This window comes from Plasmodium yoelii, assembly GCF_900002385.2.
Source record: "Plasmodium yoelii strain 17X genome assembly, chromosome: 12".
Lineage (NCBI taxonomy): Eukaryota > Apicomplexa > Aconoidasida > Haemosporida > Plasmodiidae > Plasmodium > Plasmodium yoelii.
This window is the reverse complement of record NC_036184.2, coordinates 1,887,971-1,904,852: the sequence shown is the minus strand read 5'-3', so window position 1 is coordinate 1,904,852 and position 16,882 is coordinate 1,887,971. Positions and strand designations below refer to the sequence as shown.

Sequence of the window (16,882 nt, the reverse complement as noted above, 5' to 3'; positions counted from 1 at the left end):
TCTTGATAATATAAATATTTTATATACCTTAGGCGACACATTTGCATATATCTGTGAATTCGTTCCCTCACACTGTTTATTCAATGATCAGATGTAACTATGCCATTATGAGCTATATAATAATAGTAGGGTGGATGAAAGTTACGTTTTTTTGAGTTTTAAAATAATCACCATTGATAGCAAATGCAGTGCCAAAAAAATTATATATACTAAGGTAAATACATCTTTCGATTCTTCCATGTTATAGTAACTTAGTATCACTGCGAAAGGAGAAAAATAAAATAAAATAATGATAATAATAATAGCAATAATAATGTGGAATATTGTAAGCATGGGACAAATTCACAAGCGATGCTTAGCCGAGGCCGTATAAAGTTTTGAATCACACACGTATTTGTGTATGCATGTGCAGATATTTTTAACATACGATATTCAAAATAGTAGGATACGAAGGAACTAGCGTCCAACATACTCGAATAAAAGGAGCACATCAAATTATATATGCTCTTTATGTAGGCCTAAAAAAAGAAAAAAAACATAATTTTTAAAAAGGTATAGAATAAAAATATAAACCAATACAAAATTGTCGATCTCATTAAGCTATATAAATACAAGGGGGGTCAAATATATTACCTTAGTGACCAATATATAAATAGGAATATAAAAAAACGTCTTATGAAGTGATTTCAATATTATTTCCAAAAACTGAAAAAAAAAATATAAAGAAACTAAAGTGGCACTATAACAATATAATACAATGAAAACACAATTGAGAAATCCTTACCAATAACCAAAGCTGATTAAATTTATTTTGAAATAAAATAAAACGCAAGGACAAAAGCGATATATTAATGATGGAACTAATAAAAATGGATGAAGTGTAAGAATCTTCATTAAAATAGCTAATATAAATATATAGCCCAACTAAATCCGTTACATAACCCGCAAAATTTAAATAACAATATGAACGCATATCCAAATGAATATTTTTAATTTTATAATTTAAAAATATTCTTTCAAAAGTAGGGATTATTAATAATAGACATATGTAAAATATATTGGAAAAATTTAAATTGTTTAGTAATAATTTAATAGGATAAGTAAAAATTTTTTTTTTTTTATGATGTTTAATTTGACTTTTATTTTGTTTGGTATATGTAAAATTATTATCATTTTCTGATTGTATAGTATCATCACTATATAGTTTGTTTAATATATTATTTCCATTTCTATTTTTAATATTTTTTTTTTCTTGTTCAATAATTTTCATATCCTTTTCAATTAAAGAATTATATTTCTCAATAAATGAATTTTTAAAACTTGGATAACAATTAAAAGCTTTATTTTTGAATGCATTCTTTATATTTTCAATAATTGATGTTTTTTTATTATTATTTGTTTTATAGTCCATATGATATTTTTTATGATATATTTCTTCTTCATATTTCGAAGGCATTATTGTAAGTAGTGTATAATCATCTTTCGAATTCAAATGATATATTTTTTGTCCTCTTGTAGCAATATCTTTTAATTTGCAACATCCGCTTTTGATATAATTAACATTATCTATTACAATTTTTTTTAATTTATAAAAAATGGAATATACATATACATTTTCTTCATCATTCTCATTATATATTGTGTGTGTTAATAAATCGTCTATATTTAATTCTCCACCTTCGAAAATATTGTTTCTAAAACTTGGAATAGTGTAATTTTTAATTCCGTTATTGTAGTAGCTTTCCCAGTTATTTTTATTTACATGATCAAAATTATATTCATTTTTTTTTTTTGTTGTTTCGTCATCCTCTGGCCATATATTTTCTTCATTATTTCTCCGCAGTGTTCTATAGCTGTTTTGTTTTTCCCCTTCTAATACACCATATTCAAAAGTACTTTTACTAGACACACTCGATTTTTTACTAAACGAATTCACTGATTTTGTTTTATTATCATTATTATCTAGTTCATCTTTTATTTCATCAAAATTCGCATTTATTATATATTCATTTTGGCTGTGCTTTAATATTTTATCCTTATTTTTAAGAAAGATGAAAGATAAAACAAAAATGGATAACGCTTTAATAAATGTATTTATAATCATAATATTCACATGCTCATATAAAATAAAAAATATATGATAAACAAAATAAATAAATATAGTAGATATGCTTAAAATCATTTTACTTATAACTTGTATAACATATATAGTATTTAAGCTAAACTCCGTTCTATATATATTTGTAAATTTACCACATAAAAAAAATATATTATCAGATATAACATCTGTTACACTTTCTAATAGTGAATATAAAAAACAAAAAATATATATATATTCCTTTTTTCTAATAAAATTACTCGAAATTAATATTAAAATAAATGAATTAAAAACTTGTATTATTATACATGATAATATTAATATATTTAATTTTAAATGATAATATTCTTCATTTATTTTATTATTTATTATTTCTCTTATACTTGAATTGTTGTCTTCTGACCCATAACGAAAGCTTTTAAATTTATTATAATAATAATAGTAGTAATATTCATAATCATTATTATCTTCATTAGACTTGATATAACTTTCTGTTAATTCATTACTATCTTTAAATAGGTAGTCAATTTTTAAACTTCCTTTTAACGATTTATTCGAGTTTCTTCTTTTTTCATTTGTTTTTTCATCATTTTCGCGTTCACATTCATCAAATTTCACCTTTCCATTATTATCTTTATTTACTTTCTCCATAAAATCGTCCTTATAATAATTATCATTATTGAGATGATGCCTGTTTGCGATATCTTCATTTTTTATAGGATTTACTAGTTTGTTATTATTATTTTCAAAACGATATGTCTCAAAATTATTTATATTTTTACTTTTATTTTTACTACTACATTGTGAATTTAAACTAGAACAATACATATCGGGTATTTTTAACTCTCCATTCACATTGTATTTAACATCACTATTTTTCTCTGTATCCTCTAATTTTATATAACAATCATTATTCTTTGACGCTTTTTTTTTTCTGTCTAATCGAAAATTTAAAAAGTTATTCTTCCCCCTATAATTATGCACATTTTCTTTGTATATATAATTTTTATACTTTGGTGCAAAACTATTATCACTATATTCATTTTTATTATTTGAATGGTTTATACTATCATTATCGCCCTCATTCGTTAAACTAACATATTCCCCTCCAGTTCGTTCTCCGTTATAATATTTTTTCATTTTCATATATACCTTTTCAAGGATAGATATTTTGTGCTTTTTCTTAAATTGGGAATTTTTCAAAAGGTCCTCACCATTGCTGTTATTATATTTTTTTTGTTTTTTTTTTTTTAAATTGTAAAAGACGTTTTTTTTAACAATACCCCGAGTATTACTATTACCATTTAGTACACCTCTTATGTGCTTATCATCACATTTTTCTATTTTTATTTTCATACACCTTTTTTGTTCTTTTTCATACTCCCTACCACTTAATGGCTTCATCATTTCATTTGTATTATGCCTTCCAATTGTTAATACACTTTTTCTTTTTCCACTCAAAAGGTCATTAATTTTTTTTTTTAACAAATATATCTTATATCTTTCAAACGGTATATCATTTAGCTTATTGAGAAAATCATTTTGTGATATTTTTTTTCTTTTACTAATTATATATGCTCTTATTTTTTTTTTCGGAGTAATTGGATTTTTCTTCAGTTTCTTACTTTCTCTTCTATTTCCCTTTCCATTTTTATCACGATCTACATATATGCATTCATTCTGATGAAGTTTACTAAGTTCATATGGTATTGAAGAATAATATACTTTTTTAAAATCATTAATTTTATCAAAATAATAATACATATATATATAGTATGATATGTAATCAAAAAAAAGTGTATAAAAACATTTTAAACATATTGGCAAATATACTACTACAAATAACTTCGTGTTTAAAAATTTATCATCGCTTTTATTATTAAAATTAAAAAAATGTGTAAAGTAATAAAATAAATTCCCGTCATTATCATTTGTGTCTATATTGTCATATTTATTTAACAAAAATGTAAAAAAATGGGATATTGTTATTTCTGCATATGTGTAAGTTATTCTTAAAAAAAATGTATACACAAAAAGGATATGATAAATATAGTAGTTTTTAAGGAAGTAGTAGTAATTCAATAATTTTAACAGCTTCTCTTTTAGCATTTTCGCTTATCTATTTTGTTACACTATATTTTTCTCAATTTCGTTTCTATTTCATTAAATTTGTATACAATATGTGCTATATAAACCTGTGCAGTGTTGTACATATGTGTTGTCTTATTATATAAATAAAATCAAGCATAACAATCTTCTCTGTTTACATTATAAATCATCTTTTATTTTCTTTTCCTTTGGAATATATATTTTAACATATGCACAAACCGAGAATCAAAAAATCGAAACACTTATGCTTTACTATATAAATAATATTTGATAATCGATAAAAAAACAGCATATAAACATGGTTAATGGGCCAGTTGCCAAAAAAATATTCCTCATATTTTAGTAACACACTAAAATATGAGCATACATGTGTAAGGAGTAATAATATAAAATCACTTTCAATAAAATGCCACGAAAAAATAATAACACCTTAATATATATTAAAGGTTTACGCAATAATAATAATGACATAAGGAGCATCAAACAAAAACTTTCTATATATATAATACATACCAATTCGAAAAATATACACCATATAAAAATTATATTCTACATTAAAAAAAACGGATGAACGAAAACAAAAAATGCATTAATACACACCAATGAATTTTGCACAAACGATTAAATATACAAAAATGGGAAATTAAAAAGGCGAAAAGAGCAAAAAATTGTGTGTGTACGTTGAAATGAAAAATAAAATATATAAACTTATTTTATTATTACCTCTCTACATATATTTGAATAATATGGACAAATAAATCACATTAATTATTATCAAATTCAAACATAAAGCCACTAAAACACCATGTATTTTTTATCTTTTGTTAGCAAAGAGATAAAAATCGCCGCTAGTAGTGTAGCTAATGTTTTAGTAGTCAAAAAATTATGTAAATCAAATCATGAAATAATGTGTAATTACTAAATAAAAATAAAGAATTCATACATATTCCATTTTAGACAATAATATGTTCCCTTTTATTTATTTCATATCATCATTGATATATATACATGCACATATGTGTATATATTGTCAAAAAATTATATTTTACATTCTTAATATATATTTTGTTCTTTTATATATTTTTAAATAAGTACTATAAAAATATTATATTCGAATAAAAGGAAAACTGTTATCGCAGCTATTTTGTATATATTTTTTACACATTTTTCATTTTTTTTTGACAAAAATTATTTATTTTTACGATATGTATTTCCATTTTAATTTTCATTTTAATTTCCATTGAAGCATATATTTCAATTTCTAATTTTCTTTTTTTAAATTCATATAATGTGTATAATTGCCCATATGGAAATTATTTATGATTGAAATATTCCATTCCTTTTACCCCCCATGCACATATATAAATACTTAAGTGTAAAAATTGTAAGTTAAAATATATTTTTTACTTTTTACAAACAAATTGTTATTTTAATACCTTTCAAATTCTTATATATTATACAAAAAATATTTTTTTTACTCAATTAAAAAACGATGGTATATATTTAAAGAAAAACAAATAGATGACAAAAATGTATACTGATGACTGGTATTAGAAGACCATAGAATATAAAAGTAATGGTTCATACAATTCGAGTTACATATTTTGTTTTAACTTTGGAATCTTAATATTTTGACCCATTAAACACTTAAAAATTTTTAATATCGCTTACTTTTATATACACCTTTTAATCACTGTTAAATGTATATTATTATCACAACTTATTCTCCCTCCTAAAAAAGGAAAGGGAAAGAAAAGGATAAATGGTAAAAGTGATTTTACGGTTACATATTCTCTTTTTATTATTTTTAATAATATGTATTTGCTAATTTTCTATAATGCTGGCATACTTTTTTCTATTTTATAATATTGCCTTTTACTTTTTATTCACAGTATTTTTTCCGCACTTCGAAAATTTAATACATGACTTGAACCTTATTAAATTATTTTGAAAATAGAAGAGACGACTAGTGTACCCCACAAGGAATCCCTTCGAGTTACCATACCGATATGTAAAATATTTTTTCTTGATAAAAAAAAATACATACATATATACATACACATTATTAGCATTATAATTGGTAGAAGAAAGAATATAAAATATAGTAACGATTATATATTCAGCTTAATGAGGATTTATTTTTTTATTATTTTATTTTTTCATTATTTTATTTTTTCATTAATTTATTTTTTTTACTTATCGTTGTATCATCAAATTAACAAAAATATACATGCATAATATATTTATACATTCTATATTTTCTGTTAAAGAATATGATAATTTAAATAGGTTATGCATTATTTTTACATAATTTATATCATTTTTTTTGTAACTTCCTTGCGTTAATTAATTTTTCAAATTTTATAAAAATATAAACTAGGTATGCTATCAACAGTTCAATTGCTATTGTAAAAAAGAACAAGATAAGTTATACCTATTCCAAATATATATATATATATATATATATATATATATATATATATATAATAAAATAAGAATAACAAAAATACACATGGTTGTAATTATATTTCCACGATCACGCTGAGGAAAAAAATTATTAGAAGCATACGTTTAAGTATTTTCCATTTATCACGTGGTATATACGTATACACATATATGAGCAACCCCCCGTTGATGTAAATTTTACAAATACAAAATGAACATGCTTATAAAAAGCGTATTAATTGCGTTTGTTATCAATATACAAATACACATTGCAAAATGTTTGAAACACGAGAAAAATACCTATTTCTCAAACTCGCCTATAAATTTCCAGTTTAATAATATTAATGAATTTAGTAAAAATAAAAAATTCATCAAGACAAATGCTCAAAAAATACATAATTTGAATAAAATACCACTTTTTATAAATAATTATAAAACAACCTATGAAAAAATTAACAGATCAAATGAAAACAGTTCAAATATAAGAAACATCCATAAATATAGTGTGGAAAAAAAAAAAATTGTATTAAATGCTAAGAATAATCAACAGAATGAAGGAAAATTCGTTTTGTTTAATAATTCAGGCAAAAATAGTACAGGAAATTATGGAAATAAAAATTATGAAAAAAATAAAAATGGTAACGATATATCAAATAATGGAGGAAATGTAGGAAATGCGGAAAATGCAGGAAATGCATTGGCAAATAATACAAATATTAATAAAGAAACCATTGGAACAACCAAAGCTGGTGTTTTAAATAATATTATAGAAGGCGGTAAAACTATATCCTTGTTAAGTTTATGGTACGTGTGCAATATTTTTTATAATATAGAAAATAAAAAGGCTTTAAATATAATCAATTTGCCAATTACTCTATCTGTGTTACAAATATACATAGGTTTACCACTATTTTTAATTCCATGGCTTTTAAAATTAAAAAATAAACCAGAATTGTTTTATGATGAAAATGCAATGAAACAAATAAGTCAAAGTGATCGAAATTTTATAATAAAAGGATTTCAAAGATATATATTATTTTTAAAAAAATATAGTAGCATTATGAAACAAAGTATATATCATGGATATACCCATCTATTATCAGTTATTGCTATGGGGGCTGGTGCTATTAGTTTTGTTCACATTGTTAAAGCTTTAGGACCATTATTTGCCGCCTTTTTCGCATTTGCTTTAACAAACACTAGAATGTCGATTTATACTTATGCATCTTTGGTCCCAATAGTATTGGGTGTATCCTTAGCTTCAATAAAAGAGTTGTCATTTACTTATAAAGCATTATATTCAACATTAGTAGCAAATGTATTTACAACACTTCGAACCATAGAAGCCAAAGACTTAATGAGTAAAAATCTTGAAAAGATAGGAAAAAATCTCACTCCAGAAAATATTTTTTCACTTCTAACTATTTTTTCAGCTATATTTTTAACCCCAGCATTATATATGGATGCACATAAATGGAAAGATACCTATTATTATTTAATGAATAATAAACAAGTTTTAAAAGTTTTTGGAAAACATGTTTTAATGTCAGGTGTATGGTTTTATTTATATAACCAACTATCATTTATTTCATTAAACAGATTAAATCATATTACCCATGCAGTTGCAAGTACAGTTAAAAGAGTATTTTTAATATTAACTAGCTATTTTATTTTCGGAACGAAATTTTCTTTTCTTGGAGGAGTTGGTTCAGCTATGGCTGTAAGTGGCACATTCCTTTATTCAATTGCGAAGAAAAAATTTGGCTAACCTCACAATATGTATAAATTATTGTCAAATTATTTTTCAATATTAAAAAAATCAGCACACACATTTTTTAAAGCAAAGTAATATAAATATATTGCTTAACACAAAAAAACGGACATCTATATGTTACAATTTTCACCTATATTTATTGTTATTGTTTTAACACTATTATTATTTTTTTTGTTGTATTTCCAAAATAATGCATTTCAACTGTATCTTTCATTCAAAACACATTCAGGTGAATGTTCTATATATACGTATGTGCGTTTTAATTGATTTATTGCATAATGACATGATTTATAACATTATTATGTTTAATTTTGTTATTGTGTTTTTTTCTTTATTATTCTGTTTATATATGCATTTACTATTTTTTTTCTTCAGTATATGCTTACACATATTATTCGAATTAATTATTTCCCAATTGCTTATTCACATTTATATTTACGCCTTTTAACTTTTTTTATTTATTTCATTTTACCAATCATTAACTTATTAATTTTTTTAATAATAATTACAAAATTATTATAATATCATATCAATTTCGACTAACTACATGTTAGGCAAAAACACTAAAAGAAAGCGCATAAACAATACTCAACTAAATAAATAAGCACACACACATATATGTATATTTATAATGCGCATAAATTATATCTTATTGAGACCAAACCTACAACGTATAGCTCCTCACATACCTCCTTTGATAAACAGTGAAAAACCCACAAAAGAAATAACGCATGGAATTCCAGTTAAATTTATATTTAAAAACTTAGTGGCAATAACCCAGTTATTATATATTTATTTGCTTACCACCATTTAAAAAGGCTTGATAACAATATTTTGCTATTACAACATATACATAGGAAAATACATACTTTATAATTTGAATTAAAAAAATGCTCAAAAATGTGCCTATTTGTATTACCCATCAACCCTACAATATGTAGAATGCTAATCTTTATCCACTTTCATTATAGTATATATTGTATTTAATTTAAAAGATTAAAATAAAGTTCGAAATATACATTCGAATAAAACATATCAACATAATATAATACTAAATAAATAAAAGCGAAAAGAAAAAATTACAAAATATATCATCTTTAAATCATTTTAAGCTATGTCCACATGCATCTTTAATTGAAGTAATAGTGATATAATTCACTATCTTTAATATAATTACATTAATTTAATAAAAACTAATACAAAAAATTATATTTAAAAAAAAATATAAATATAAAAACGATATTCATATTTGTCATTAAATTTATATATATATATATATACATACACGCACGCATGCCCAAAATTGGTTAAAATTATTTTTACGTTTCCTTTCTCGATGCTATTTATATTAATATTGAAATATATAACTTTCAATTTAAATAACAAAGCCAACAAAACAATATCGTCAATATAATTAACATAGTTGAATAAAACAACTAAAGTATTATGATCAAAAAGAAAAGTGTAACTGTTAATAAACAAATTAACATGTACAAATAATAATTACTCGTACTGTTAGTAATTCTGGTAAAAATGTTTCTATTTCTATCCAATAAATCACTTGTTTCATCCATATCTCTATCTATATCATCTAATATTTCATTATGTACTTGTATTTCGTTATTTATATTATAGCTAATACTTTTTAAATTTTGTGTTGTTCCTTCAAGAAATTCAAGTTGTTCATCTTGCAATCTCATTATATTATGTTGTTTTAACATCAACTCTTCTCTGCTTATATCAGTTATATATGACCCATCTCTGCTATCAAAATTGTTTACAAAATCCATCGTTATGTTATACGAAGTGTTCTAAAAAAATTGAAATAATAATAATAAAATGAAGAAAATTATGAGCAATACTTGCGTGGCCATAACACCCTTAATTTTTTTTTAATTGAGTTTACACACATATATACACATTAGAATATTAACAGCTCAGTTATATCTTACCGATTCATTATTCGTTCCATATTCTTCGTACAGTTCTGATATATCTTTTTTCATTGTTTCTAGGAAGTCTACTTTACTCATATATTTCTCTTCATTTGATTTATATCTTATATCATTTTTTATATAATCATTGTTTAATTGATGTATTAAAAATTTCATATTTTGATTAAATTCGGCTATTTTCCCCCTCAATATTGCTCTGTTTTTAGCCTTTTTTCGATCATTTTCATTTTTTCTCAATATTTTTTTAATTTCTTTTCCCGTTTCAATGGTTTTTTCATAATCAGTATCCCATATATCCATCGCCGCTTATTTATTCAAAATATATAACACACAAACAGACAGATATACAATGCATAAATAATTATTATACATATAATCACACTAATGTATAGTTTTTTTTAAATATAAAAAATTTTAATAAAACATATAATAATTCCTAATGTTTTATATATGAATTTATACATATATAATATCAAATTTTTATTCGGACAATTTTTATTAATAAAAAATAATTTTAACCATATTATATGGACATTAATTTATTTGTGCTAATAAATAATATTATCAGAAATATGCGCATATTAAAAGAAATATAAGGATTTATGTGTGACAAAAAAATACCAAATTTGCATCCATATATAAAATTGCATTCAAAAATACAATATTTTCTTATTTTTTGAATTTTATTCTGAAATTATATATAAATATATAAGATATTCTTCGGAATACATGTAACTATATCTATACGGCAGAATCCGTTCCGATCTTACTATAATGTTGTGGTACTAATTATTTCTCTATAAAATATGACCTTATTATATTCTTGATAATATTTTTTTTCATTAATATAAGAAAAAAAACTAAATGTACACCAATTTTTTATAATTATATACAATTTATATAGATATTATTTTATGTGTATAGCTAATTGTCACATCAGCGAATGTATTCACTAAAAATCAAAGCTTCATTTAATAAAGCAATTTTAAAACAATTAAGCTTTAAAACCAAAGATCAAAATAATATAATTTTCGAACAAAAAAAAATATATATATAACAATTGTATAACCATCCAATATATGTATAATAAAACAAAATCAAACTAATAATTCGTATAATGTTTTTTCTGACGGAAAAGGTAATTTAATCGCGTTTTTAATATAATATGGTTACGAACTCATTATATATATATACAATTTTGAAAATATAATAAAACAATATAATATGGTACACTATAGAAGAAATAAATTATACTATTGTGTCACCACTACTATATTATTTAGTAATATATACTACGCTGTGTTTGACTTGGTGCCATTTATATTTTTTTTTGCTAATTTTCTTCTATCTTCATTTTTATCATTATTACTTCCTGCTTCGCATCTCTATATAATAGCATTTTAACATAATTTTAATCGACTAAAAGATAAATCAGCATGAGCATCCAAATATACATAATAGTAAATATACAAATACATATATAACTACAAAAAATGTAGAAATAAAACCAAAAAATATATTAGGTGTAAATAACTTTCATATTTTACAAAATAAAAATAATTATATATGTTATATATTTCCCATGTATACCAGGTTTTCTATATTTAATTTGTTCGGTTTTTATATGTATATATAAATATATTAAAAAGAATTTTAGGAGTTTTTTCCGATTTCTTTAAATAGTGATATCATGCGTAACATAAAATCCATATTTGGATTTAAATTAATATTCGTTTACCCATAGTAATAAATGCGCGTCGTTGTAAATTATCGGGAAAAATGAAATAATAAAACGGCTTGCTATTTTTGTTTGATTTTTTTGCGCCACAATTTTTATGTATATAATATATGTAAAGGCAGTATTTATTTTATTTGTTTAATTTTTTCATTCCTAAGTTAAAAACGAATTTAATTTTATTATTTTTCCCCCTTTATAAATTATATAGCGACATTATATTTAGTATTAAAATTCCTTGGTTAATACTTCATAACAAATTTTAAGTTTTGTAAAGAAACAAATATTTCCCTTTTATATCATATTCCCACAAAAATAAGCAACGTAAGCATAAATAAAAATACGAAAAAAAATATATGTACATAAATTTATTTATAGCACACTATTATATATACTTAACATATTTATGCTTTCTACTTAAAAAAAAATAATAAATAATTATTAAGCTATAAAAAACACTATTAAATTTTAATATCCTATCAATTTAGTGCAGGGTATATACATTATAAGCGTGTATATTTCATTTCGTTGTGGACGGAATACTGTCATAAACTCACATGGATATTTGGAAAAATACATAATTCATTACATATTTATTTTAACAGGTTACAAACAATATTATTATTAAAAGGACAAAATGAACAAAAATAAGCAAAGGACTAAAAAGAGATTGCCCAAAGGCCGATCACGATATATCCCAACACAAGAAGAAGTTGAACGACGAAATGCAGAAATCACAAGAAGACCAAAAGATGACGATTCGGAAGAAGTTGAGTCTGGATCTGAAGTTGAAGCATCAGAAGGATCCGCATCGGCACAAGATTCAAAATCAGAAAAAGCAAACGAAAAAGATGAACAAAATAAAAACGAACAAGATGAAGAAAAAAATAACAATTGAAAACAAAAATGCCTGGGTATCAATTCAATTATAAATATTATATTAACGAAAAATTATTTAAATTTTTAAATACATGTGCACGTATCCACTTTTATAAATCTTTGAATATTTAAACACACACATATATATAAAATTGCTCATGCATTTTATTATTTTTGTTTTTTATGTATAAGTAATTTTTTTCTTATGCTATTTTTTTATTCCATAAGAAAAAAATGTTCCTTCAGATTTGTGCTATGCCTACATACCATGGCTTGCAGTATAATAGTACAACAATGTAGTATATATTTATACATGTATGTATAAAACTATATTTTATCTCCTATTCTATAAATAGCTTATTGGATATATGCACATAAATCATGTGATTAAATTGCCAATAGGACCATTTTAAGGTGCTATAAAATTTATGTTGACATTACGTTATTTTTATGGTATACTAATTCATATTATATTTATTGTGAATACTCTTAGCCCCACGTCTCGTAATATACCACTCATACATACACTATAAACAATAGCATTACTTTTAATGGAACACATTTAAATATCATTTTTTTTTATTATATTTATTCCTCTATATTCAAATATTCGAAATAAAGCAATATTATGATTACTATTTTGTAATAAAAAAAATAACATGGTCATAGCCCAAATAATAATTTTTAATAATTATATACGCACAAAATTATTTACCAAAATAATGTTAAAATAAGAGATATATATGCCCGAATTTAAATTGAAAATTTATTGTAAATTGTACATTTGTTCGAAGCCTTTAATCTTTTTTATTATTATGCATATATTATTAATAAGAGAATGCCCGAATTTAAATTGAAAATTGATTGTAAATTTGTACATTTGTTCGAAGCCTTTAATTTTTTTTTATTATTATACATATATTATTAATAAGAGATATGCCCGAATTTAAATTGAAAATTGATTGTAAATTTGTATATTTTTTCGAAGTCTTTAATTTTATTTATTATATATACATATATTATTTTTTCCCCCTGATTTTCCTTTAAATTTTATCAAATATATTGTCTTTTGTGCCACCTATATTTTATGATAAGGCGACAAGCTTTAAAAAGCTATATATATATTATAAAATATATCGTATTTTATTTTTCCCATTTTTCTTTTAAAATTAGGCGAGTATATATACATACGCACATTTGCATCATACTATAATTGCTAAATAGAAATACTAAGTGCCTTAAAATGAACAATGGTCAAGGTTTATTCCTGTTATTTATAAAATATTCGAACAAAATAATGATAATGTGTTAAAAAATGGGAAAAAATAAAAATACTCCTTTATTTAATATATTATATAATACACTTTTATACACACGTATGTGCATAGCACATATAATGTATATTTGATAATGCTTATAATTCTCATTGTCCTCTTTTTAAATATGTAGAATACTTGTGTTTTCTTTTAACCTCTTATCCATAGTTCCATATATATTTTAAAATCGATATTTAGTTTAATTAAATAAACAAACATATATTTATATATTCGTTTTTTTTTGAAGATTTAATTGCTTGAGAAAGAATTATTCACTTGTGGGCTGGGGTAAAAAAGAGAGAAAACAAAATTTATTTATTTTTCCTTAGACCTTTTATTTTCAATTTTTTTTTTAAGTTTTCATATTTTCAATTTCTTATCATTTATGATTTTCACATTTTTATTATATTTTATTCCTTTAAATATACTTTCTTAAAAATTGATAAGAGAGGAAAAAATATACGCAATTAAATCATCATTCCCTGATTCGCATATTGTATATCATTTCAAGTAATACCATTAATGACTATATAAAACATTGTCCTATATTTTTATGATGTGAGAAATTTTAAATTAATTTTAAACTCAAAATTGTGAATTTTTATTTTGCGACATTATATTATTTCAATTTAATTTAATGTTTTGTATGATTTTATACAATTGACGCTGAAATATATTTTTGTTATTTTTGTTATTTTTGTTATTTTTGTTATTTTTTTACAAACTTATATTTACGTGTGCAAATATACCAAGTATTTTATTATATATATTTTTTGTATATATAAAATATACATGATAATACGCATTAATATATATCACATATAATATATATATATATATATAATTTTAAATTTTATACAAAGCATTTATCCATACATTTTAATATTATGAATAGCATATATTTTTCATTTTTTTAAAGAATTAATTTTCTTTATTTATTTTATCGTTTAATTTTTTGAGTCAATGAAAATTCATTTTTTTATATAAACAATTTTTCAGTGTTATTTTAATATTATTATTATTATATTATATATATAGTAGTAATAATATTTTTTCGTGCCTTAAAAACACTTGTTTAAGAATGAATTGTTCTATCCATATATACATAATATATATAACATAATTAAAACTTTTAATTTGCTTCATTTTTTTTTATCTTATTAATTTCCTCCCTTTTTATAATTGATTTTTTATTTTTCTTTTAAATCAGAAAAATTGTAATACCTGAATTAAACATTTTTACTTCCTTTTAAATTAAAGCATATCGTACAAAATGGTAGAAGAAGGAAATACCACTCATACATATTTCGGAAGAATATATAAAAATGTGTCTAATGTAAGCAATTATCAAAAAGCGATCAAAATTTAAAACAATTATACTTTTTGTAAAAATAAGACAAAAAAAACGTTCCTACATTTTTTCTGGCACATGTTTATATTATTTGCATAAATAAATAAAGCGTTTATAACAAATAGAACAACATATGACATATAAACTTATTTACATACATTGTAGAAAACAAAATATTTACCACTTTATACATATATTTTTTTTTTTAGTATGTCAACAATTATATGACCGCATCTGACCAAGAGATGCAAAACAATACCGATCCAATAATGGACATAATTACTACGGCACCTAGTGACTCTTTATATTTTATTGAAAGAATAAATCTCATATCAGCCATTATAAGTATAAGTACATCATTCCCATACTTAACATATTTATTTATTTATTGGGATGATTGCTCATGCAACGATATATTAAGATGGTGGATTGTTATTAATAGCATATTACAACTGCTACAAGCGCCAATCCGATTTTTCTTATATCTATTACTAAGAAAATATAAGCTTGAAAACGAAAGGATGCACATTGAAGCGTAAGAAACCATATTCGCTATAACGAAAAATAACTTAAAATTTATATATTCATTTGGGACCAAATGGCGCGCCCAATTTGCATATCTACAATAATATAATTGATTCGATAAGAGCCAATTAATTTCCTATTTAATCCTCCTACATATATATATATATATATATATATATTTTTTTTTTTTTCCCCTCAATCAGGCTACGAAGGCTTACTAGCTCAAAGGGATGGAAACTCAGTAAAAGATTCAGTTTATTAAATTATTTGTGGTTTATAACAGGAACTGTTGTAATGGTGGTCACAAGAAAACACACAAAAAATTATTATTTATGGTTCATTTCGTGGACTATTATATTATCATGCATATTTAGAGTATTCTTTACAATAATATGGTTTTGCTTTTTCTTTCCATATCATCAAAATATACCTAAAAAGAAAAAGGGAGTTCCCAAAGCATTTTTGGCTGAAATTCCAACATTTAAATATTCATCAGATAGAAAATTAAAAAATGAATCATGTTCTATTTGTCTATCTGATTTTGTTGAAAAAGATGAAATTTTTGAATTTAGATGCATGCACAATTTCCATACTAAATGTGCGAAAAAGTGGCTATCACAAAGAAGACAATGCCCTCTATGCCAAAGGGATGTTATGAAATCAGATTAGTTTGTTAATTAAGTTTTTTTCCTGTT

General features: G+C 22.9%; 5 protein-coding genes across 5 annotated transcripts; 3 read left to right on the top strand and 2 right to left on the bottom strand.

Moving 5' to 3' along the window:
- Nucleotides 1-141: 141 nt before the first annotated feature.
- PY17X_1248200 (conserved Plasmodium protein, unknown function) lies at nucleotides 142-4,207 on the bottom strand (the record flags this gene model as incomplete). The annotated part of the gene is made up of 4 exons (XM_022956921.1): nucleotides 142-260; nucleotides 428-518; nucleotides 634-705; nucleotides 785-4,207. The coding sequence occupies 4 exons, from the start codon at nucleotides 4,205-4,207 to the stop codon at nucleotides 142-144; spliced, it is 3,705 nt and encodes a 1,234-aa protein (XP_022812752.1).
- A 2,656-nt stretch (nucleotides 4,208-6,863) lies between these two features.
- PY17X_1248100 (phosphoenolpyruvate/phosphate translocator, putative) lies at nucleotides 6,864-8,420 on the top strand (the record flags this gene model as incomplete). Its single annotated transcript, XM_724525.2, has 1 exon — nucleotides 6,864-8,420. One exon carries the CDS (start codon nucleotides 6,864-6,866, stop codon nucleotides 8,418-8,420), a length of 1,557 nt encoding a protein of 518 aa, XP_729618.2.
- A 1,442-nt stretch (nucleotides 8,421-9,862) lies between these two features.
- PY17X_1248000 (SNARE protein, putative) lies at nucleotides 9,863-10,681 on the bottom strand (the record flags this gene model as incomplete). Its single annotated transcript, XM_724524.2, has 2 exons — nucleotides 9,863-10,237; nucleotides 10,379-10,681. The coding sequence occupies 2 exons, from the start codon at nucleotides 10,679-10,681 to the stop codon at nucleotides 9,863-9,865; spliced, it is 678 nt and encodes a 225-aa protein (XP_729617.2).
- A 2,072-nt stretch (nucleotides 10,682-12,753) lies between these two features.
- Nucleotides 12,754-13,014, top strand: PY17X_1247900 (conserved Plasmodium protein, unknown function; the record flags this gene model as incomplete). Its single annotated transcript, XM_022956920.1, has 1 exon — nucleotides 12,754-13,014. One exon carries the CDS (start codon nucleotides 12,754-12,756, stop codon nucleotides 13,012-13,014), a length of 261 nt encoding a protein of 86 aa, XP_022812751.1.
- A 2,570-nt stretch (nucleotides 13,015-15,584) lies between these two features.
- PY17X_1247800 (RING zinc finger protein, putative) lies at nucleotides 15,585-16,856 on the top strand (the record flags this gene model as incomplete). Its single annotated transcript, XM_022956919.1, has 3 exons — nucleotides 15,585-15,647; nucleotides 15,872-16,197; nucleotides 16,391-16,856. The coding sequence occupies 3 exons, from the start codon at nucleotides 15,585-15,587 to the stop codon at nucleotides 16,854-16,856; spliced, it is 855 nt and encodes a 284-aa protein (XP_022812750.1).
- Nucleotides 16,857-16,882: the final 26 nt, after the last annotated feature.